The sequence below is a fragment of the Erpetoichthys calabaricus genome, chromosome 12 (assembly GCF_900747795.2).
Source record: "Erpetoichthys calabaricus chromosome 12, fErpCal1.3, whole genome shotgun sequence".
In the NCBI taxonomy this organism is placed as follows: Eukaryota; Metazoa; Chordata; class Cladistia; order Polypteriformes; family Polypteridae; genus Erpetoichthys; species Erpetoichthys calabaricus.
This window is the reverse complement of record NC_041405.2, coordinates 88,946,676-88,970,812: the sequence shown is the minus strand read 5'-3', so window position 1 is coordinate 88,970,812 and position 24,137 is coordinate 88,946,676. Positions and strand designations below refer to the sequence as shown.

Sequence of the window (24,137 nt, the reverse complement as noted above, 5' to 3'; positions counted from 1 at the left end):
TTCTAACATTTTTAGTCCACAACTATTGTGTATTACAGATGTATGCTAAGATACTATCATAGTATCTTAGAATCACAGATTCAGATCTATTATTTCGGAGCACTCATACTGCATCTCATGGCATTATTCTCATTCATCTCCTCATAAGCTCTTTGATGGCTTGTTCTTCTCCCTTTTCAATTTTTGTTTATGTTTAATCAGTAGGTACTCATTGTTCTCAAAACCTTCCTTCTCATCTAAGTGTAGGTAATGACCATATATTCCTTTTATTTCCTTCTTCCAGTCCCCAGATTTTCAGCTCAGATCTCTAACTGCATTTTTCTACATCTCCATGTGGACGAAATATCATCATTTTAAATGTATTGTGTCAATATCCTTTATTATATCTTGTTCCTCTCATATCTTGTACTTGCCTTCTGCTTCTTCCCCCACAGAAGTTTAACTAAGTTTTGTGCTTTTCAACTCTCTATAGTAAAGGATTTTAGTGTGAGATGGAGGACTTTCTCTCTTAATCAACACACTCCTTTATTAATCCAATAGCCCCTTTTTCGGCAATATGTGCATGAGTCAACCCTTTTACACCTCCTATGCCATGCAACCTCTAAACCTCTCTAAGGTAAACACCCTTCTGCTCTCTCATCCATCAAAAATAAAAATCTCTGTGTAACATGCCCCTGACCATCTAAACTGCTCTCTGGCTACTCAGGTTCCAGTGGTTTAGGCTTCTCTTTATGAACCTCCCAAAGACCGCTTAACCTTTCTACCCTCCTTTTCTTCTCAGTATTTCTACAGCTTCATTTCACTAGGCTAGAAATAAAATTAAAAAAAAAAACAGAAGATCTTTCATTTGTGCCCACTAAATCATGAAGTTAAAAATTGAGTGGCAGAAACCAAGATCAAACAGTCCAAGGTGAATCAAAATTTAAATTCTTTTGAATAATCAACAATTTGCTGTCAGTCTACCAACTGATGAAGTGGCATACTTATCCCTTCTAAGGTATACCTACAAAAGCAGGAAAAAAGCACTGTTTTACCTTTGTTTTTACTTTTGGCCAAAACCAGCTGAGCCTCTCGTTACTGTCACATATAAGTATACAATTCGGGTCTTGTTCAGAAAGCGGACGCCACTTGAGACGGCCTTCCCCTCGCCCAAACACTAACCTTAAGGTCAATAAAATAGGTCCCTGATGTTAAGTCAGCATTTTAGGGCTAAAATGATAACAGAAATGTGAAACCTACTTATATCTTAATTATTGTGAAACAACCAAGTGGCGTCCGGTTTCTGAACAAGAGCCTACAATTCCTGCTTTATATGAAAAATGACAATAATAACATTCCGGGCCGTGTATGTATACTCATGACACTCACATCCATAGTACAGATACACGCTAATTGCAGGACGTATAATGGCACTGTAACAAAAGAAAAAAAAAACAACATCAACCAATGCCATCAAAAACCTACATCTGTAAGACAGGAAGTTGCTGTTGTAAACAAATTAACCTAGAGTACTCTAGCATGTAAATTAGGCACCTCACTGATAAAAACTACATTGAATGAATCTGACAGTTTTGAGCACACATCATGAGATTTTAATGAGTGAGACACAGTAACTAACAAGAAGAACTAAACAATAGTTTAATTAATACAAAACCAATTATCTGGTTTAGAGCAGGGGTCTCCAACTCCAGTCCTGGAGAGCTACTGTGGCTGCAGGTTTTCATTGTAACTCCTTTTTTAATTAGTGACCAGTTTTTGTTTCTAATTAACTATTTCCCTATATTTTAATTCACTTTTCTTGAGACTCTGACCGCTGAATTGATTCTTTTTTCGTTAAATGGCACATAAAGATAAATTTGATGTGAAGGGAGCCAACAGATGACCAACTAAGTTGGGGCCTCAATTTCCAACCTTCATTCAGTTTCTTAATTTGAAGCCAATTCTCGTTGCTAATTAAACCCGATATTTATTTCCATGGTGCTCACTCTGCCATGCAGACATTTCTAAAACTGTTGATTTTCTTTATTAAGAGCGCTGTCAAAATGTTTTGTGGACCTTGAGCAGATCAGCATTACTGAGGCCTTCACCTTTCTTCATTTTCAGTTATTGTGTGATGGACACAGGTTGTTGTTTATGTGTTGGTTCATTTTGTGTCTTAATATTGTTTGTTTGGAAAAAAAGAAATAATTATGGGGCCTGAGTCTTAAGCTGTGCATCAATTAAAATTAAGGCAAAGAGTTAATTAGCAGCAAAATCTGGTCACTAATTAAGAAAAGGGTTAGAGTGAAAACCTGCAGCCAGAATAGCTCTCCAGGGGCCTCATGTATAAATGGTGCGTACGCACAGAAATGTTGCGTAAGAACGTTTCCACGTTCAAATCGCGATGTATAAAACCTAAACTTGGCGTAAAGCCATGCACATTTCCAAGGTACCTCATGCCCTGTAGTACGCAAGTTCTCCGCTCGGTTTTGCAGACTGGCAGCACCCAGCGTCAAAGCAGTGCTACTGTTCCTGTGTGGTTTATCATTCTTTTTCAGATCCACGTCCCTGACGCGGCTTTATAAATACACTGCAATTAACCGCATATTGTTTATTAGTTTAATGCATCTGATTGTAATTAACCAGTAACAATATAATGGTCCACGGAATGGTCAAACTATTCCAAATACCATAACTGCTTTAATGTTGTTATTGCCACAGCAATTTTCCATATTACTCTCACTGCACCACTCTGAGCAGCTGATTGGAAAGAGAATTATCGGTATACAGCATCAAGCACATGCTGCCTCAGCCATGCTTCCTATTTGAACTGCTTCTCACACGGCAAACACTTCAAACCTTTCCTGTACAGATCTTGTGATTCAGAATGAGTTTCATCCCAAGAGCTCTAAACGCACTCAATCAGTCCATCAAGTGCTCCTTGTAGAACTGTTTAGACTTATAAGTACAATCACCACACTGTAAACTTGCACTACAGTTATAATACTGCACAACCTGAGCCACTTTATAAAGCGCATATTTACATATGATGACGATGTAATTTTTAAGATGAAATGCAGCAAAATATGTTTATTATATTATACATATAAAAGCACTGTATGCTTCACTGGGACAGGTGTAAACGATAGAATAATTAAACATGTACTACGAAGACATTTCAATGTTCCTTAAAAGCTTTGAAGTTCTGTGCGTAAGCACATTTCGGCTTTTGTGCTTACGTCATGCTATAGTGCGAATTCTACACATGGCGTTATGCATGAGGCCCCAGGACTGGAGTTGGAGATCCCTGGTTTAGATATTCTCTTTAAATGTCAAGCTTACCTTGAACAGGTTTAATAGATGGCCGATTTCACTCAACTGAATGTTTTACACAGGATGCACAACAGTTGTGCTTAAGCCTAATCCAACCTGTTCTAAGTGCAAGAAAAGACTGCACCTTTCATAGACTATTCCTTCATTTAAGCACTTTAAAAAAAATTCAAAAGAATTCAAGGCCCTTGAGCACTGCAATTCAGCAATGCAAACAATGGCATGTTATACCTTAGACAACAAAAATGGAAAGAGAACAAAGACAACATAAATATATCTGTCACTTTTGCAAGTTTCCAGCAATTTCTTTTACAATTACTTGGTACAAATGTATATTCTTTTCATTTTGAAACCATTAACTTCTTGAGAAAGAAAAGCTCATAAAGGGCATTGACTAAGGCATATTATTTATTCATCTATCAATTCTCTAACTCATCCTGTCTAGTCTGGTATCATAGGGTAGCCAGAATCTAACAAGTGAGCAAAAAAGCAACAACAAACCCTCAATGAAGTGCCAGTCCACTATGGGGAATACTTAAACACACATCCACATGGGGCCATTTTAGAATCAGCAATTAATCTAACACACACAAATATATTTGGGATATGCCATTAAAAAATAAGGAGAATTGTGCAGATTTCACACAAATGGTAATCCAACTATGATGGTCATTGATAATGAAGGTTGTTTGAAAAGTAAGTGAACACTGACACTCTTTAAAAGAGGAGTGACATGACATATTTTAAAGCCAAGGACTTGTCACTACCAGGTCAGAGAAGCCTGATGCAGAGCATCACAGTTATGTATGTAGGCTGTGTCAAAAATGAAATAGTTATGTGCTCACAACTGCCTGACTCAGGGCAAATTATTTCACTTTCAAGTACTCATGTTGTAGAAAAGTGGGAACAAATTATCCAGACTGGTGTCCTGTTGGTTCCTACGTTGTGTTTGATGCTGCAAGGATAAGTTATGGTTCCCTGTAACCTAGGATTGGATTATGTAGACTGAATAAACTGATGCAAAAACACTTTGGCATGGTACTTATTTAAGAAAGCACTATTTAAACCAAAGTGTATAATGACTCATAAAATTCTGTCATAGGAAGTTAAAAAAATCTCAAAGATACATGATGTACATTATAATTTATACTCATTAACTTTTACAATACAACACACCAAAAAACATGAACAAAGCAGAATACAATAAAAAGGAAAAAAACACAGCAAATATTAATATGTTCCAAAGACAATCAACAAACAAAAAAAGAGCATTCATCCCATACCCCTCTTAGAGAGCTATACAGCTAAGCAGCTTATCTGAAGTTGATCTTCGTAAACAATAAAATGTTTCAGCACAGGCCTGGCATGCTTATTCTGGAATTATATTAATGTGTTCTTGCTAAGATCTGAAAAAAGTATCAACAGATCCTTAAGAAGAGTTTGGTTTTTTTCAATTTTAAATAAATAATGTATGACATCATTTTCCCCATATAGCAGGTGGGCTGAGAGTTTCCCAGTTAAGCAAAACAATTCTTTTTATAAACAGTGCAGCATAGGATATTACAGCATTTGCTTTGTTATTCCATCTGATGTTATTACAAATATTGTTGGTAAAATGTTAGGAGTGATTTCAGATCTAAAACCATCTGAGTATCTCGCCATTGTTATTCATGGAGATTCTCACGTTCTAGTATTATCCGTGTATAGACCTCCTAAATTTAACACATCTTTCTTTGAGGAATTCTCTGACTTAATGTCAATTTTAATTACGAACTATGACACACTCTTAATAGTCGGCGACTTTAATTTTCATATAGGTAATCAGTGTGACCAAAAAGTAAAAGAATTTATGAACCTCCTGGACTCTTTTGATTTGAGACAGCTCGTTAATCAGCCTACACATAAAGCAGGTCATACGTTAGACTTAGTGATTACTAAAGGACTGAAAGTTGATATAAAGCAGGTCATTGATACGGGTCTATCAGACCATTTTCTTCTACTTTTTTATATAGAAATAATGATAGAAAACACTCATGAGAAGCATATTGTTAAAAAACGCTTCTTTGACTCATCAGCAGCTTTAAAACTTACAAACATTCTAAGCAATCAGTCCGTCTATAGTGCCAACTATAATAGCGAGGATAATGTAAATAGTAAGGTGGAAAGATTTAATACTAAAGTGAGAGCTGCTGTTGACATAGTTGCACCTGTAAAGACAGTTAAAAAATCTTCTAGCATTGTTATACCATGGAAGACCCAAAGAGTGTCTGATTTAAAGAGAACATGCCGTAGAGCTGAGCGTAAATGGAGAAAGACTAAACTAACTATTGACTATGAAATATTAAAAGTTAAAATAACAGAATACAATAACACAGTCCGTCTTGAGAGGCGCTGCTATTTCTCTAAAATTATAAATAACAATGCTAGTAATCCCAGAGTCTTATTCTCAACGATTGATCGTCTGCTAAACGCAGGTAACTCAAAGGAATGCCTCCTAAGTACTTCCAGTAAAACCTGTGAGGCTATTGCTGTATTTTTCAATCAAAAAATTAATGATATTAGCAATAACATAGTATATCTCCCCAACACTAAGGATCCTCCTAAAACCCAGTATTCCATTATAAACAAATTAAACTCTTTCACTAGGATAGATTTACCTGATTTACATAAAATAATTTCTCAACTGAAACCCTCCACCTGTGACCTTGACCCAATACCAACAAATTTTTTCAAAGAAGTATCGGCATGCTAATTGATAGTATTCTTGACATAGTAAATTCATCATTAGATACGGGGGTCTTCCCAGACTGTCTTAAGACTGCTGTAGTTAAACCCCTACTTAAGAAAAATAATCTTGACCCCTCTGCTCTTGAAAATTTTAGACCCATCTCTAACCTGCCTTTCTTAAGTAAAATTCTAGAGAAGGCAGTCATTATGCAGTTAAATGACCACCTCAATAAACATACTATTCTTGGCAAATTTCCATCAGGTTTTAGAACAAATCACAGCACAGAAACTGCACTCGTTAAAGTAGTAAATGACTTGCGGGTAAATGCAGACAGAGGCCATTTATCTGTTCTCATCCTCTTAGATCTGAGTGCTGCATTTGACACCATTGATCATAATATTCTTAGAAATCGCCTTAGTCAATGGGTGGGCCTCTCTGGCAGTGTCTTAAATTGGTTTGAATCCTACCTCTTTAGAATTCCAAGAGTAAAACTTAAAAGAAGTGGTGAGGCGCCCTTCTTCTGTTATGCACCTAAAATCTGGAATAGCCTGCCAGTAGGAATTCGCCAGGCTAATACAGTGGAGCACTTTAAAAAACTGCTGAAAACACATTATTTTAACATGGCCTTCTCATAACTTCACTGCACTTTAATCCTGATACTCTGTATATCCAATTCATTATAATAACTATTCATGGTGGCTCTAAAATCTGTACTAACCCCTACTCTTTCTTCTGTTTTCCTTTTCCGGTGTCCTTTTGGTGCAGCCACCACCATCTACTCAAAGCACCGTGATGTTCCAACAGTGATGGATTAAAAGCCAGAAGTCTCCATGACCACCATCATCAAGTCCTTCCGTGAGAACCCTAAATAAAAAGAGGACTGTTTCATTTATGTTAGGTAGAATGCTCAGAGGAACCCCTGCAGATTTTATTTTTTTCTCCAGCCATCTGGAGTTTTTTTTTTGTTTGTTTTTTCTGTCCCCCTGGCCATCGGACCTTACTCTTTTTCTGTGTTAACTAATGTTGTCTTATTTTAATTTCTTATTTTGTCTTTTATTTTTCTTTTCTTCTTTATGTAAAGCACTTTGAGCTACTTTTTTGTATGAAAATGTGCTATATAAATAAATGCTGTTGTTGAATGATATATAAAAATAGTTATGACAAAAATAATTTGAGTCTACAACATTCCCAAATTTAGGTGCAATGTATTTGAATGTTGAACAATTTTAGTTGTAATATGGCATGCTTATTCTATACAAAACTAGAGTGTATTTTGAGAATGACTAAATTCTATTAATTTCCTTAAAATGTCATTGAAAGCTGCTCCTTCCTTCCTATCATACCCTCAATAGCTTTTTTTGACCAAGGTGTTCCAGGGTTCTAATGCCCCAACATCATTACAGATGTAAATTCAGTTCACATCCTCTTTAATAAAATCCCTTTGTGTGTCCAGGTGTCCGTGTGTCTTCTGGTGAAGTGCGCATGCACGGGGCATGGTGCGATGCGCGATATTACTGTCAGAGAAAGTTAGAGGAGTTTTACGGAAATACAAACCAGTATTACTGCGAGAGGAAATTAAAGGTACACAATACAGTGACGCATATTACAGCCACATACAAGCCAGTATTACTGTCAGAGGAGATTAAAGGCATATTACCGACGCGCACGCCTGTATTACCGCCAGAGAAAATTAAAGGTATATTACGGACATACAAGCCAGCGGATGTACAAGACAGTATTACTGTCACAGAAAATTAAAAACACACAATATACGGCGGCAGCCCACGAAGAATGGTCAGCTCAGCAAGTAAAAATCAACAAAAGAAAGGCTGAAAGAAAGAAAAATACGACCAACAAAAAGAATGAGATCAAAGTCTCTTGCCATTTAATATTGACTGTTCCTACTAATGTTTATGCACTACTGTTCTAGCGCCCATTATTGTAACGGGCTAAATGACTAGTTTGTTAATATACCCTGGAGATGGTGCATCTCTAACCAAGCAAGTATCGCCTTAGGGATAAATAAACATAAGAGATCAGAAAAGTTGGGTAGGTTGCTTTTGACAAAAGTTTTAAATTTTGTATAGAGATGAAAAGGTGCATCACCAGAAGAATAAATCTGGAGTATAATAGTTCAAAGAACACAAACACATTATTAAAATGTTTTGTACATACAATTTTTGTACACTAATTTTAGTATTAATAAAGTAACAAACATGTCAACACCAACATACCATGTTTTGTGATATGCGAGATGCACCTTTCAATGGCAGGAGGTAAACTCTCACACACTAATTCCTCAGATGGGTATAATGATCCAAGAGGACTCTCCCCAGGAGTGCCTGTAAAAAGAACTCTTTCCATTTGGTTTCTCCACATCTGACAAGATAAGAGGTTTGGGAACATCAGCGACAGGGTCCTGCAGACATTGAATTAAGAAATGAAAAAGAAATAATAAAGAGACAGTCATATGATACCAAGTGGAAAAAGTGCATTGGTCTATTCTACATGGATTATAAATCTTTTCTAGTAACATCCACAAAGAAATAAATTGTTAAATACTAGTTGCAAGAAAGTATAGCATTCAGTCAAATGACATGTTATTTGCTTTATTAAAATTGTATAACTTGTATAAGGTAGACCATGTAAGCCACTGGAAGAGCAACAATTAATCCTGTATCTAGAAAGGCCTAGTGCCATCAGTCTTTTAATGAGAGCTGCTGACAGTAACAGAGCCCCTTGCTTAAACAGACTTCTTTATTCAACTGATTTTTGCTCAGAGCCAATGGATATTAGTATTAGTACTGTAGTGGATAAGGGTCAAGAGTAAATTCACATTAACTTGCCTGTTAATACCTGATTTTTTCTAGGCTTCTTTTTAGTCATTTCAAAAATCAGTCAAACTGTAGCAAACAAACTCAGAGGTGAATGACCAAAAATAAGTTACATTTCTTCAATATTAGTTATTTTGACAGGGATCATTTATTAGTATTGAAAACCAATACATCCGTCCATTTGCTATACAGGGTAATGGGAATAGGAGGGAATTTCAGCAGAACTGGTTATTCCCAGTACCCCTGAACTTCCCCCACCAGGAGTGTAAGGCAGAATGTAGTTTTGGTATATAACAGGACAAACATAAGAAATTTCACAAACAAATGGAAGCCATTCAGTCCTTTAAAGTCATTTGTCTAGCTGAGCTGTCCGAAAATCTTATCCAAATTCATGTTAAAGGTTGTCAAGATTTTTGCCTCAACTACATGTTTTGGTAGTTTGCTTCAGATTCAAACAACTGTTTGTGTAAATTAGTGTATCCTGGCTTCAGTCCTAAGCGCACTTCCCTTTAATTTTCATTGATGTCCTCGAGTATGTGATTCACCTCTGAAAGAATGTTGCTGAAAATACTTTATTAATGCCTTTGAGGATTTTAAATTACCTGGATTATGTCCTCACACAGTCTCCTCTGATTGACACCAAACAGGATTAAATCTCAAAGTCTCTCAGAGTACGACATACCCTTAAGTCCTGGAATGCACTTAGTTGCTCTCCTCTGCACAGTTTCAACTACAGCTATGTCTTTCTTGTACTGTGGTGACTAGAACTGCACATAATGCTCCAGATGTGGTCTTACTAGTGCATTATACAGTTTGTGTGTGTATCATCCCTTGACTTGTCTTCAGCAGTTTTTAATGATATAACATGAACACGCCAGGCAAGTTTAGAATTACCAGTTATCCTAACCTAGTTGTTGAGAAACAGATGGAAGTCAGAGTGCCCATAGGGAGCCAATGCAGACATAGAGTGCATTTCCAATGTCTACGGAGAGCGGGTCTTGATTTGTGAGATGGCAGTGTCATCCACAGTGCTGCCATGTGGTAAGCTTTAAATTTAACAGTAATAAATACTGTAAAATAGCTTAAAATGACAACAGCAAGGAAGTCAAAGAGATTAAATAAAGTTCTGAGAACACTATAGATAGCTGGTTTATTAAATATCTTAAGAAAGCAAAATAAATAACAGCTACATAATATGGAAAGGTCATCATCAATTGTAAAACAATATGCGTATTTTAAGGTAGTAGTTATTTAATTATTTTTGGAGTGCTCCAATTTTTCTCCCAAAAGATTATATTGGCAATGTGATGGACTGCCAGCAGCTCAACCCAGCCAGGACGCCCCTGAAGTGGAAGGATGGGGAAGGCAGTTTTTTCAGGACACTGCCTCCCCCAAAATGCTAGATGGCAGCTCCCCTGGAGTGCAGCGGTGCCCCAGATTCCCTCAGGGTGTCCTGGAAATTGGAGTCCGGTTTCTCAGCCCTGTTGGGTACCGTGGGTACTGCCAGGGGGAGCTACGAAAGGACCTGGGGCCTCATGTATAAACGGTGCGTACGCACAGAAATGTTGCGTACGAACCTTTCCACGCTCAAATCGCGATGTATAAAACCTAAACTTGGCGTAAAGCCACGCACATTTCCACGGTAACTCATACCTTGGCGTACGCAATTTCTCCGCTCGGTTTTGCAGACTGGCGGCACCCAGCGTCAAAGCAGTGCTACTCTTCCTATGTGGTTACTCTTTCTTAGATCCACATCCACGGCGGCGGCTTTGTCAAATACACTGAAATTAACCGCATATCGTTCATAAATTTAATGCATCTGATTGTAATTAACCTGTAACAATATAATGGTCCACAGAATGGTCAAACTACTGTTCCTGTGTGCTCATCCTTTCTTTCTTAGCTCCACATTCCTGACGCGGCTTTATAAATACACTGAAATTAACTGCATATTGTTTATTAGTGTAATGCATCTAATTGTAATTAACCTGCTGCAATATAATGGGCCAGGGAATAGCCATAGTATTCCAAATACCATAACTGCTTTAGCGTTGTTACGCTCACTGCATCTTGTTCTTCTTTTTGCTGTTCCCGTTAAGGGTTGCCACTGCGGATCATCTTTTTCCATATTACTCTCACTGCACCACTCGAAGTATTTATATCACTGTATCTGAGTGTGAATCACAGCAGCAGATGATCGGAAAGAGAATTATCGGTATACAGTTTCAAGTACACACTACCTCAACCACGGCAAAAAGCGTCAAAGCCTTTCCTGTACGGACCTTGCGTTTCAGAAACAGTTTCATCCCAAGAACTATAAACGCACTCAATCACCTCACTGTAAACTTGCACTACAGTTATAATATTGCACAACCTGCGCTACTTTATAAAGCGCGTATGATGACAATATCATTTTTAAGATGAAATGCAGCAAAATATGTTGCTTACAGTATACAGATAAAACTTTAACTTCATTTAAATAATCTGTATAGCTGGTTCAAGGATAGCTCCTGCCTTGCGCTGTATTCTTGCTGGTGCTGACGCAACACTGGAAGGATAGACGAATAGAATAATTAAACATGTACTACGAAGATATTTCAATGTTCCTTAAAAGTTTTGAAGAATCGGCGTTCTAAGCTTACAAATGTCTTAACGTCTATTACAGAGCTGATTGTGTGGCGATTGGAGAAAGAAAAGTATGGACAGGAATTGGAGGTTTGAAAGAGACAGTACTTCTGTAATAAGTTATTTCATCGAAGGTCGCACATGGTGCAGCAAGCCTCTTGCGTGAGATATGAACAATCACTGCGTCACCGTGTTCCCATGTTTAATAACATGCTTTCATTCCTATCATCATGAAAATGATATCACGTATACATCTCAGTATTTTAATTATTCAGAGAGCTGTAATATGTCGAATGTAATGCATTCTGTGCCCTGTCAGAGAAAGAGAAAGAACGGAAGCACGTAGTGATTCACACACATAGAGCACATAGAAGATCAAACACAGAAAAAAGCATTTAACATGCTACTTGAGAAACTAGTAAAATAAACGATTTTAAGATTAAGTTTATGATGTTCTACTTTAATGGTAAAATAAACTACGTGATTAAAGTGGAAATTTCGAGATTAAAGTTGACATTTCGTGCTTTTTTCCCCACTGTGTGCCTTTTTTTTGTCTGTACCCTAATAAGCTTTCATATGACACTCAGACGGTGGGCTACGACTCGCTTTTTCACGGCGACTTTGATATGTGATTTCTTTTTTATTTCGGGCACTGTGCGACTTTGTGAAGTTGAGCCTTCGAGTTTCTCCGACACTCTGTCACTCGATCAGCTTCCTTTTCTTGATTATACCACTGTATAAACCAACAAATAGTAGGTTTTTCCTTTGCCTCCACTTGGTATTCGCTGAAATTCTTATATTTTCCCCTGTGCTTTTCCCATTGTCAGAAGGCTATTTATATTGATTTGCATATTCAAAGAGGCGTAATTCTGGGAGGAGTTGGGGCGGGACAGAAGGCGCGTGCACGTGCGTTACTTTTCACGCTGATCGGGATTTATGTAGTGGAAGAACGTGAAAGTATGCGTGCGCACAGATTCCTGCATCTGGATTTTTCTGTGCGTACGCACAATCCCGCTTTTGTGCTTACGCCATGTTATAGTGTGAGTTCTACGCACGGCGTTATACATGAGGCCCCTGGGGAGTCATACTTCCCTTGCAGCCCGGAAGTGCTTGGAAGTCATGAGGACGGAAGCCCCATAGTGCTTCTGGGCTGATTAAAGACTTGGGATTCTCCATCTGACCCGGAAGTGCGGGCAAGTCACGTGGGAGGAAGAGTAGGAGCACTTCCGGGTCAAGAACTATATAAAGGACTGGTGGAGATCCAGGAGCTGGAGCTGGAGTTGGCAGGAGTGTGACGGAGCTTGCTGGGAGGTGTAGTGGAGAGAAGAATTGTGAAGAATTGTGTTTCTGTTTTGATTTAATTGTGTTTATTGTGGCTGAGGTGCTTTGAAGGCATATTACAAGGAGGAAGAAAATAAAACTACTTCTTGGTGCTTTTACCTGGTGTCTTGGGCGTTTGTCTATTGGGTTTGAGGAGCGACAGCGCCCTCTAGTGTCACACCCTAAGTGAATGACTTTGCCCTGTGATGGTTTAGCACTGTCTCACCTACCATGCAAAATGTAGATTAAGTAGGCAAAATAAATGGAGGGATGTACCTGAATCCCAATTAATTTTACTGAATCAGCCCACAATCTAGGAGTTATCTTTGACTCTAGCATGTCATTTAAAGCGCATATTACAAAGTTGTCCAAAACATGTTTCTTCCATCTTAAAAATGTTAGGAAATTAAGGCGCTTTCTAAATAAACAGGATTCTGAGAAATTAATTCATGCATTTATTTCTAGTAGGATTGATTACTGCAATGTGATGTTCACTGGATGTTCAAACTGTTCTTTATACGGCCTCCAGTTAATCCAAAATGCAGCTGCAAGAATTATTACAAGAACAAGAAAATACGAACACATAACTCCAGTTCTTAAATCCTTACACTGGCTCCCGGTTATGTTTAGGGCAGATTTCAAAAACCTCCTTTTAACATATAAAGCATTAAATGGCCAAGGTCTGGCTTACTTGTCTGAACTTATCATGACTTACAAACCAGAGCGCACATTAAGATCTCAAGATGCTGGTCTGCTTATGGTTACAAGGATTAATAAAATAACAATGGGAGGTCGAGCTTTTAGTTACAGGGCCCCTAAACTGTGGAATGGTCTGCCTGCTACTATAAGAGATGCCCCTTTGGTCTCAGCTTTTAAATCCCGGCTGAAGACTCATTACTTCAGTTTAGCATATCCTGACTAGAGCTGCTGATTAACTATACATACTGCATCTCTGTTGTTAGTCATTAGCACTAAACATAAGTAACATGATAGTTATTGGATACTAACTCTCACCTATTCTGTTTCTCTTCTCAGTACTCAAATGTGGCACTTGGTGCCACGGTCCACCTGCCAAGTTGTTTTGCCTGCCTAAGGTAAACTCATCCCTGATGGAGGATCGCAGGAATCGTGGGAAAGAGGGGTCCTTTCATCGGATTGGCTGGCCCAGCACTGTTTCAGCCATGGAATGGCCAAATGGGGGAGGCAGCTTGATGGATGAGGTCTCCAGGACTCTAAAAATATCCAAATCTTATTATATGATATCATCTACTGTTAAATTCTGCCCCGTACTTCTAAAATTTTTTTTTTTTTTTTTACTTCTAAAATTTTTTTATTTTATACTGTATTGAGGATTTGTTCTGTTCTGTGTATTGTATTGTATTGACCCCCTTCTTTTGACACCCACTGCATGCCCAACCTACCTGGAAAGGGGTCTCTCTTTGAACTGCCTTTCCCAAGGTTTCTTCCATTTTTTCCTACAAGGTTTTTTTTTTTTGGGAGTTTTTCCTTGTCTTCTTAGAGAGTCAAGGCTGGGGGGCTGTTAAAAGGCAGGGCCTGTTAAAGCCCATTGCGGCACTTCCTGTGTGATTTTGGGCTATACAAAAATAAACTGTATTGTATTCTACAGTATTGTATTTTATTCATGCTAACTGAGTAGCTTTAAACTGGGTTTGAGTGAATGGTTCTGTATAGGGTGTGTGCGTTTGTGTGCTATGTTAGAGACTGGCGCTTATTCTAGCTCTTGACAGTGCTAATACTGAATTTAGTGTCTTCAATAAATATGTGTATGATTACATTGTTTTTATTAGCAACAATGAGTTTACCTGTGACTAAGGCCTGGGTACAATGACAAATTGTAGAAACTGTACAAATCTTTGAGACATTTATATGTGTAAAGGATACTTACCTGTTTGAAGTAACAATTTGGATTGTATTCTCTAACGAATCAAAATCTGTGGAGAAGATCATATTACTATTGAAAAGATTTTCTGTCATTTGTATTTGAGTCCTCTGATAAGACTGTACTACACATTACAAAATGCTTCCACCAACTCACTCTTCTTGGAAGATTTGAAGCAGCAGAAAAACCTTGTACTGTCTGCTTCTACTACAATGAATATAACATTCTTCTACATATAACAACAGTTGATTAATTGACCTGAAGCTGCTGGTCCCATTTCTATCTTTGTAAAACACTGGCAACTTCCATTAAGAGTGAGAAGGAAAAAGACAAAAGGCATAAGAATCTATGAAGTTTTCAACTACCAAACAGAAGGTTTCTTGAGCTACCCACCTTTTCTAACCTGAAAGTTTTGCTAAACAAGATTTGGATTAATATGTATTTACAATATGACATTTCAAGTTATTCCGAAAAAGACAAGATTTTAATTTTAATGATACATGCCTTGCATCTTTATGAAATTTTTGATATGTAAAAGTCATGCTGCAGGGTTGCAGAAACCAGTGTGTTTCTTTGTGCCGGTCCCAAGCCCAGATAAATGGGGAGGGTTATGTCAGGAAGGGCATCCAGTGTAAAATTTTGCCAAATCAATATGCGGATAACAATTCAGATTTCTATACCGGATCGGTCGAGCCCCGGGTTAACAACGACCGCCACCAGTACTGCTAGCCAACAGGGTGCTGGCGGAAATTGGGCTACTGTTGACCAAAGAAGAAGTAGGAGAAGAAGGAGAAGAAGAGGGGGGAGACATGTCCGGAGGCAGGAGGAGAGAAGGAAAGTAAAGAGAGTGGAACTGAGGGTAGAAACTTTGAATATTGGCAGTATGACTGGTAAGGGGAGAGAAGGATAGCAGATATGATGGAGAGAAGGAAGGCTGATATATTGTGCGTGCAAGAGACTAAATGGAAGGGGAGTAAGGCCAGATGGATTGGAGGTGGATTCAAATTGTTCTACCATGGTGTGGATGGGAAGAGAAATGGAGTAGGAGTTATTGTGAAGGAACAGTATGTCAAGAGTGTTTTGGAGGTGAAAAGAGTGTCAGGCAGAGTAATAATTATGAAGCTGGAAATTGAAGGTGTGATGATGAATGTTGTTAGTGCATATGCACCGCAAGTTGGGTGTGCGATAGAGGAGAAAGAAGATTTTTGGAGTGAATTGGATGAAGTGATGAACAGTGTACCCATGGGACAGAAAGTGGTGATTGGAGTGGATTTCAATGGGCATGTTGGTGAAGGGAACAGTGGAGACGAGGAGGTGATGGGTAGGTATGGTGTCAAGGAGAGGAATGAAGAAGGTCAGAGGATAGTGGATTTTGCCAAAAGGATGGACATGGCTGTGGTGAATACATATTTTAAGAAAAGGGAGGAACATAGGGTTACGTACAAGAGTGGAGGAAGATGCACACAGGTAGATTACATCCTATGCAGAAGAGTTGATCTGAAGGAGACTGAAGACTGCAAAGTAGTGGCAGGGGAAAGTGTAGTTAAGCAGCATAGGATGGTGGTCTGTAGGATTGCATTGGAGAAAAAGGAAGACTGCAAGGTTGAGTTTAGAGAGGAGGTGAGACAGGCACTGGGTGGCAGTGAAGAGTTACCAGACAACTGGGAAACTACAGCAGATGTAGTAAGGGTGACAGCAAGAAGGTTGCTTGGCGTGACATCTGGAAAGAGGAAGGAAGAAAAGGAAACCTGGTGGTGGAATGAGGAAATACAGGAGAGTATACAGAGGAAGAGGATGGCAAAGAAGAAGTGGGATAGTCAGAGAGATACAGAAAGTAGACAAGAGTACAAGGAGATAAGATGCAAGGTGAAGAGAGAGGTGGCGAAGGCTAAAGAAAAGGTGTATGATGAGTTGTATGAGAGGTTGGACACTAAGGAGGGAGAAAAGGACCTGTACCAATTGGCTAGACAGAGGGACCGAGCTGGGAAAGATGTGCAGCAGGTTAGGGTGATAAAGGATAAAGATGGAAACGTACTCACAAGTGAGGAGAGTGTGTTGAGCAGATGGAAAGAGTACTTTGAGAGGTTGATGAATGAAGAGAACGAGAGAGAGAAGAGGTTGGATGATGTGGAGATAGTGAATCAGGAAGTGCAATGGATTAGCAAGGAGGAAGTAACGACAGCTATGAAGAGGATGAAAAATGGAAAGGCTGTTGGTCCAGATGACATACCTATGGAAGCATGGAGGTGTTTAGGAGAGATGGCAGTGGAGTTTTTAACCAGAGTGTTTAATGGAATCTTGGAAAGTGAGAGGATGCCTGAGGAGTGGAGAAGAAGTGTACTGGTGCCGATATTTAAGAATAAGGGGGATGTGCAGGACTGCAGTAACTACAGGGGAATAAAATTGATGAGCCACAGCATGAAGTTATGGGAAAGAGTAGTGGAAGCTAGGTTAAGAAGTGAGGTGATGATTAGTGAGCAGCAGTATGGTTTCATGCCAAGAAAGAGCACCACAGATACAATGTTTGCTCTGAGGATGTTGATGAAGAAGTTTAGAGAAGGCCAGAAGGAGTTGCATTGTGTCTTTGTGGACCTGGAGAAAGCATATGACAGGGTGTCTCGAGAGGAGCTGTGGTATTGTATGAGGAAGTCAGGAGTGGCAGAGAAGTACGTAAGAGTTGTACAGGATATGTATGAGGGAAGTGTGACAGTGGTGAGGTCTGCAGTAGGAGTGGCGGATGCATTCAAGTTGGAGGTGGGATTACATCAGGGATCGTCTCTGAGCCCTTTCTTATTTGCAATGGTGATGGACAGGTTGACAGACAAGATTAGACAGGAGTCCCCGTGGACTATGATGTTTGCTGATGACACTGTGATCTGTAGCGATAGTAGGGAGCAGGTTGAGGAGACCCTGGAGAGGTGGAGATATGCTCTAGAGAGGAGAGGAATGAAGGTCAGTAGGAACAAGACAGAATACATGTGTGTAAATGAGAGGGAGGTCAGTGGAATGGTGAGGATGCAGGGAGTAGAGCTGGCGAGGTGGATGAGTTTAAATACTTGGGATCAACAGTACAGAGTAATGGGGATTGTGGAAGAGAGGTGAAAAAGTGAGTGCAGGCAGGGTGGAATGGGTGGAGAAGAGTGTCAGGAGTAATTTCTGGCAGACGGGTATCGGCAAGAGTGAAAGGGAATGTCTACAGGACAGTAGTGAGACCAGCTATGTTATATGGGTTGGAGACGGTGGCACTGACCAGAAAGCAGGAGACAGAGCTGGAGGCAGCAGAGTTAAAGATGCTAAGATTTGCACTGGGTGTGACGAGGATGGATAGGATTAGAAATGAGTACATTTGAGGGTCAGCTCAAGTTGCACGGTTGGGAGACAAAGTCAGAGAGGCGAGATTGCGTTGGTTTGGACATGTGCAGAGGAGAGATGCTGGGTATATTGAGAGAAGGATGCTAAGGATAGAGCTGCCAGGGAAGAGGAAAATAGGAAGGCCTAAGCGAAGGTTTATGAATGTGGTGAGAGAGGACATGCAGGTGATGGGTGTAACAGAGCAAGATGCAGAGGACAGAAAGATATGGAAGAAGATGATCCGCTGTGGCAACCCCTAATGAGAGCAGCCGAAAGAAGAAGAATAATAAGAAAAGTCATACTGCAATCAATATAATAAGACCTAAACATAAAATATTCTGGCCAATGTAAATTCAGTCATGCACATTCAGCTGGATTTGCTTATTAAATGACATTCTTACCTGAATGCTGTAATGGTATCAGTACAGGACTTTTCTTCAATTTGTTTGTCCTAGGCTTGTCACTGGTGTACCTAAGCAGCAAATCAGTCCCTCGCAAAGCTGCCCAGGCCTCTTTCCTTCCCTGCTGCTCTCCATCCTTAACATATACTTTAGAAACTGCCATCATCCCCTCTAGTTCAGAATCCTGTACTTCAAAAGGTAACAGCACCTAAGGGGGTGAATAGGTAATTGCTTACACTACAACAATGCTTTTCCACTAAAACCCAGAATCAGAGGTAACCAGACTAATCCTGGCTCCTATTTTATTTCTGCTTCAGTTTTTCAGCAGCTACCCTTGACATTTAATGACTAGTTTGCGTTTTGGATTATGTGCCAGCATCTCTTTTGCGAGTGCAACCCAACTATACCATGAGAAGCAGTTGATTTTTAAATGAAGCCACCAGGATTAGCGTCAAACATAAGGAAACTGTAAGGAAAGTCTGTAATCCAAAAGAATTATGAAATGTGCAGATTTTCATATGCTTTCAGGCAAGGATTATTCACTCATACTAGGCTAAGACAATGCCTAATTCAAAGTGCTTATAATGTATTAGAAATGTATAGTGTATGGTATGTATTTGATCTCAGTAAAGATTATCAATTTATTTCCTCTCATTTTTTCAGGTGAATTCAATTTCCTTGTTATTAAGAGAAAAGCATATTTTTTCTTTCCTGTAGAAATAGCAAGAAAGGCTCTGCCAATGGCCACATACAGTAGCTTGTGTGGAACTAACACACAACAAACCCAAGATAAACTAAGCAAATATCCCTTTAAGGGGAAGTGCCTTCAAGATCAACACTGGCTAGCATCTCGTCAAACAAAGGGTTAATAAGTGTTTTAGTTAAATTGGAAGGTTATTTAAATTTTAAAAAGTATCTGGATAAGATATTGAGAAAAATTAGCTATTGCTAAAACAAACAAGGGCAATGGACTGTGTAGTATGATCTCATTGTGAAATTGCTCATTATTTTAAATAATAAGTGTAAACTGTACCTTTTTCATTGCACCATTTAATGAGCATTTAGCATCTGTAAGTGTTGAAGAAGCACATGGAAAATCGTCTTAATTAGGAAGTAAATTAGACCAAGGGCTGAAAGTAGAATTGGTACTCTAAATTGAATGACACCACAATTGTTGAATTTTTTTTTTCTAATAAACAACTTGGTTTTGTATAAAATGGACCCTTGTCTTGATTAGTGAGCTGAGCAGTATATAAGGACATAAAGTAAAGAAAAAAAATCAGTTAAAAGAAAAGAAAGTGTACTTGTTTTTTTTAATATAATGTTGTTTTTCAAACTGAATGGGATACTGTAAATATGCTTTGAGAGTAAATACTGTATGGCATGACCTTACCTTAGTAATATGGCTTAAATGTCCTCTCAAAATCTCTTGATTGTCAGCTGTACATTGCAACTTCTCCTTCAGGGTGATCATGACATACTCACAGACCTGCCTATAAGGGATAATTACATGGGAGCATGAACTGTCTAAAGTCTTTACAACCATTAAGGCAAAAATGTACCTTACCTATTTTTGTATAACTTGTGCATTGGTAATTTTATATGTAGCCACATTTTCAAATGATTCAGGTACATTCAGTGATAGGCTATTCAGGTACCTCTTTAGTGATTCTAAAATTGCCCAGTTACTGATAAATTCACTTTTAAGATGCTTTATGTAATACTGCAGTGCATCTTTGTTGCAAAAATCAACTGTATGTCCATTACTCTGTACTTATTAAGCTAGGCATATATAGTATCTAATTCAACTACTTTACTTAGAAAAAATGATTGGCTATTTTATCTTAGGGAAGAAGACAAAGACATCCCTTCTGGTCTTTCATAACGAAACACAGCCCACAAAATACCTGGGGTACTACAGTAAGTTCCATCCAGAAACTGTAGTGAATTTTAGTTAAGACCTGGGGCCTCATGTATAAATGGTGCGTATGCACAAAAATGTTGCAAACGTCCGTTTCCACGCTCACATCATGATGTATAAAAATTAAACTTGGCGCAAAGCCATGCACATTCTCACGCCAGGTCAAACCATTGCACACTCACATTTTCGACTCAGTTTTGCAAACTGGCGGCACCCAGCATCAAAGCAGTGCTACTGTTCCTGTGTGGTTTCCCTTTATTTGATTCAAATCCCTGACGCGGCTTTATCAAATACACTGAAATTTAACCGCATATCATTTTTTAGTTTAAGGTATCTGATTGTAATCAACCTGTAACAATATAATGATGCATGGAATGGCCAAACTATTTCAAATACTATAGCTGCTTTAGCGTTGTTACTCTCAGTGCACCAGTATTATAACAAGAAAGGACAGAATTATCGGGGTACAGTTTCTAGCACATACTGCCTAAGCCATGGGCACAGTGTATTTGAACTTCTCCCATTCGGCAAACGCTTCACAGCCTTTCCTGCATGAATCTCGCGGTTCAGTAACAGTTTTTTTTCCCCCAGAGCTCTAAACGCACTCAATCAGTCCATCCACTGCTCCTGGTAGAACTGTTTGTACTTATAAGTACAATTACCTCACTGTAAACTTGCACTGCAGTTGTAATATTGCATAACCTGAGCCACTTATGCTTTATCATATTATTATTATTTTTATATTGTTGTTGTTATTTTACCATTTTATAGGAAAATAAGTTTATGGAGGATTTGCATATTGAATCTCATTGTACCATCTCATTGTACAATAAAGGAATTCAATTCAATTCAATAGAAGACAGCGCATATTTACAGATGATGACGACTGGCTTCTAAGTCGATTTAGACTTCCAGGCATGTTCTTCTTGGAGTTCTTGTTATCATTTTTCAGATGAAATGCAGTAAAGTATATATATATTACATTATACAGATACATTTTTAACTTCATTTAAATAATGTATACTGTTATTAAACATGTGGACACGGAGGACAGCACTAGTGATGAACTGGAGCCCCATTCAGGGATTGTTCCTGCCTCGCGCTGTATGCTTGCTGGTACTGGCGCGACCCTGGATGGATAAATGGATGGAATAATAAAACATGTACTGCGAAGATATTTCAATGTTTCTTAAAAGTTTTGAAGAATCGGCATTCTAAGCTTACAGATGGCTTGACTTTTATTAAAGAGCAGATTGTGCAGCGATTGGTTATTTGGAGAAAGAAAAGGAAAGATAGGAATTGGGGGTTAGTACATTTGAAAGAAACAGTACTACTGCAAACAATTATTTCATTGAGGGTCACGCACAGCGCAGCAAGCATCTTGCGGGAGGCAGGAACAATCTCTGGACAGGGCACCAGCTCATCACAACCCCTGCGTCACTGTTTAATACATGTTTTAATTCATTTCATCATGAAAATGATATCAAGCATACATCTTAGTATTTAAATTGTTCAGAGAGCTGTAATATCATGAATGTAAAGTACTCTGTGTCCTGTCGGAGGAAGAGAAAGCCCGTTTAAGAAGCACATAGTGATTCACATACATAGAGCAAATAAAAGAACACATAGAAAGAAGCATTTAACGTGCTACTTTAGTTACGATGGGATCTGAGAAACTAGTAAATCAAAAGGTTTTAAGATGAAGTTTAAGACGTTCTACTTTAAGGACAAAATAAATTATGTGATGAAAGTGGAAATTTCAAGATTAAAGTTAACATTTCAAGCTTTTTTTTCCCACTGTGTCCCTATTTTTTTTCTTTTCTCTGTACCCTAATAAGCTTCTATATGACACTCAGATGGTGGGCTACGACTCACCTTTTCATGGTAACTTTGATATCTGACAACTTTTTTTATTTCGGACACTTTGCGACGTTCTGAACTTGAACTTTCAATCAACTTCCTTTTGTTGTTTATACAACTGCATAAACCAACAAATAGTATGTTTTTCCTTGCCTCCACTTGGCATTCACTGATATTCTTCTTTGTCCCTGTGCTTTTGCCATTGTCTTTTCACAGAACACTGAACTTAAGGGAATATTTATATTGATTTGCATATTCAAAGAGGCATAATTCTGGGAGGAGTCTGGCAGGGGCGGCTGGAACATTCACGTGCGTTACATTTCATGCAGACTGGGATTTATGTAGTGGAAGTGCGTGGAAGTTGGCTTACGCAAGGTTTAGTGCTTCTGATTTTTTTTGTACATACGCACATTTTGACTTTTGTCCGTACGCCATGTTTTAGTGTGAATTCTACGCACAGTGTTATACATGAGGCCCCTGGAGTTTACAGTTCACCTGATATATATTTCAGAGTGTGGTACCCGGCTGGGGTTCATGCCTGGCTGGGATGCCCAGGAGGACAGGAGGAGGGCTTGTGCATCCTCCAGAACACGAGGGGGCGCCCGCCCTGGTTGCTTTGGGGGTCACGGGTACACAGCTTGGAAGCTCAACCCTGTAGGGGCCCGTGGTCACCGCCAGGGAGCGTCCCGATGCCTTGGGAGGCCTGGACCCCAGCAATTCCGCCACACCCGGAAGTGCTGGGGGGAAGAGGATTGGGGACACCCGGAGGACTTCCGGATACACCGCCAGAGCTTCCGCCACACAGGGGTGTGGCTACAGAAGCTCCTCAGGATGCACCTGGAGTCCATCCGGGGTGTATAAAAGGGGCCGCCTCCCTCCAGTCAATGGCAAGAGTCGGGTTGAAGTGGACGAAGCTTGGTGGAGAGGAGTGGAGGCGGACCAGAGACTGTGAGAAGGCATTGTGTTGTGGCCAAGGACTTGAGGGGTGATTGGTGCTGCGGCACTGGGTTTGTGCTCACCGTTGTCAATAATTATGTATACTAAACGTGTGTTGGGTGAAACCATCATGTCTACCTATCTGTGTCCGGGCTGTTCCCCACAAGAGTTATAGCTAAGGAAACAGTCAAATTGAACTTAAATACAACTTTAAACATACAATAATATTTTTGTTTTTATACAATGGAATATACATTATATTTGTTGTGCTCAAAAAAAACTTGACAGTTACCTTAGTGGAAGATTTCTAGACTCTGCAGTACAGTGGAACCTCAGTTCATGAACGTCTCGGTACACGTACAAATCGGTTTATGACCAAAAAGTTCACCAAACTTTTGCCTCGGTTCACGACCATACACTCGGTATAAGAACAAGCCAGTATCCCTTTCGGTTTGTGCACGCCGATGATTTCCGCACGTGTTGTATTGTTCTCGGTCAGATGTGTGTGCTTTCGCTGTGAACTCTTTGTGCTCTATTTCATTTCCCTTCCAGTTCGTACGTGCCGATTACTGTATTTAAGCACGTGTTCAGCCTCTCCCTGTTCATTGTTCTTAGTCAGATGTGCGTGCTTTACCTGTGAACTCTTTGTGCTCTACAGTATTTTGTGTGCTTTTGCAGTTAACCATGGCTTCTAAGCAAGTGAAGAGTGGTGAGAAGGAAGTTTTGCAGAATATTGAAATCGAAGTAAAGAAAGAAATTATTGAAAAGTATGAGTGTGGCGTTCGTGTTACTGATCTTGCCGCTGAGTACAAGAAGTCAAAATCTACGATTTCGACTATTCTAAAGTAGAAAGAATCTATTAAAGCAGCTCATGTTGCAAAAGGAGTTACAGCATTAACCAGGCAGAGGCTCCAAGTGCTGAAAGAGGTGGAAAAACTGTTGCTAGTGTGGC

General features: G+C 39.2%; 2 protein-coding genes across 9 annotated transcripts in view; one reads left to right on the top strand and one right to left on the bottom strand.

Annotated features, from left to right (window-relative positions):
• The window catches only part of LOC114662392 (arf-GAP with Rho-GAP domain, ANK repeat and PH domain-containing protein 1), a 90,495-nt gene that overhangs the window by 14,317 nt on the left and 52,041 nt on the right, over positions 1 to 24,137 (bottom strand). For 7 of the 8 annotated variants that reach the window (XM_051934941.1, XM_028815825.2, XM_051934940.1 and 4 more), the window contains 4 exons: positions 19,862 to 19,961; positions 18,469 to 18,676; positions 14,723 to 14,768; positions 8,272 to 8,456 (listed from right to left, as the gene is read on the bottom strand). In XM_051934941.1, the coding sequence (XP_051790901.1) occupies positions 8,272 to 8,456; positions 14,723 to 14,768; positions 18,469 to 18,676; positions 19,862 to 19,961 (539 nt within the window). The remainder of the gene's footprint in view (positions 1 to 8,271; positions 8,457 to 14,722; positions 14,769 to 18,468; positions 18,677 to 19,861; positions 19,962 to 24,137) is intronic. The other variant, XR_007936468.1, reaches the window with a different exon arrangement.
• The window catches only part of LOC127529965 (craniofacial development protein 2-like), a 254,110-nt gene continuing 245,396 nt past the window's right edge, over positions 15,424 to 24,137 (top strand). Inside the window, exon 1 of the mRNA XM_051935387.1 lies at positions 15,424 to 15,791. The gene's annotated coding sequence lies outside the window, so the exon portion shown is untranslated. The remainder of the gene's footprint in view (positions 15,792 to 24,137) is intronic.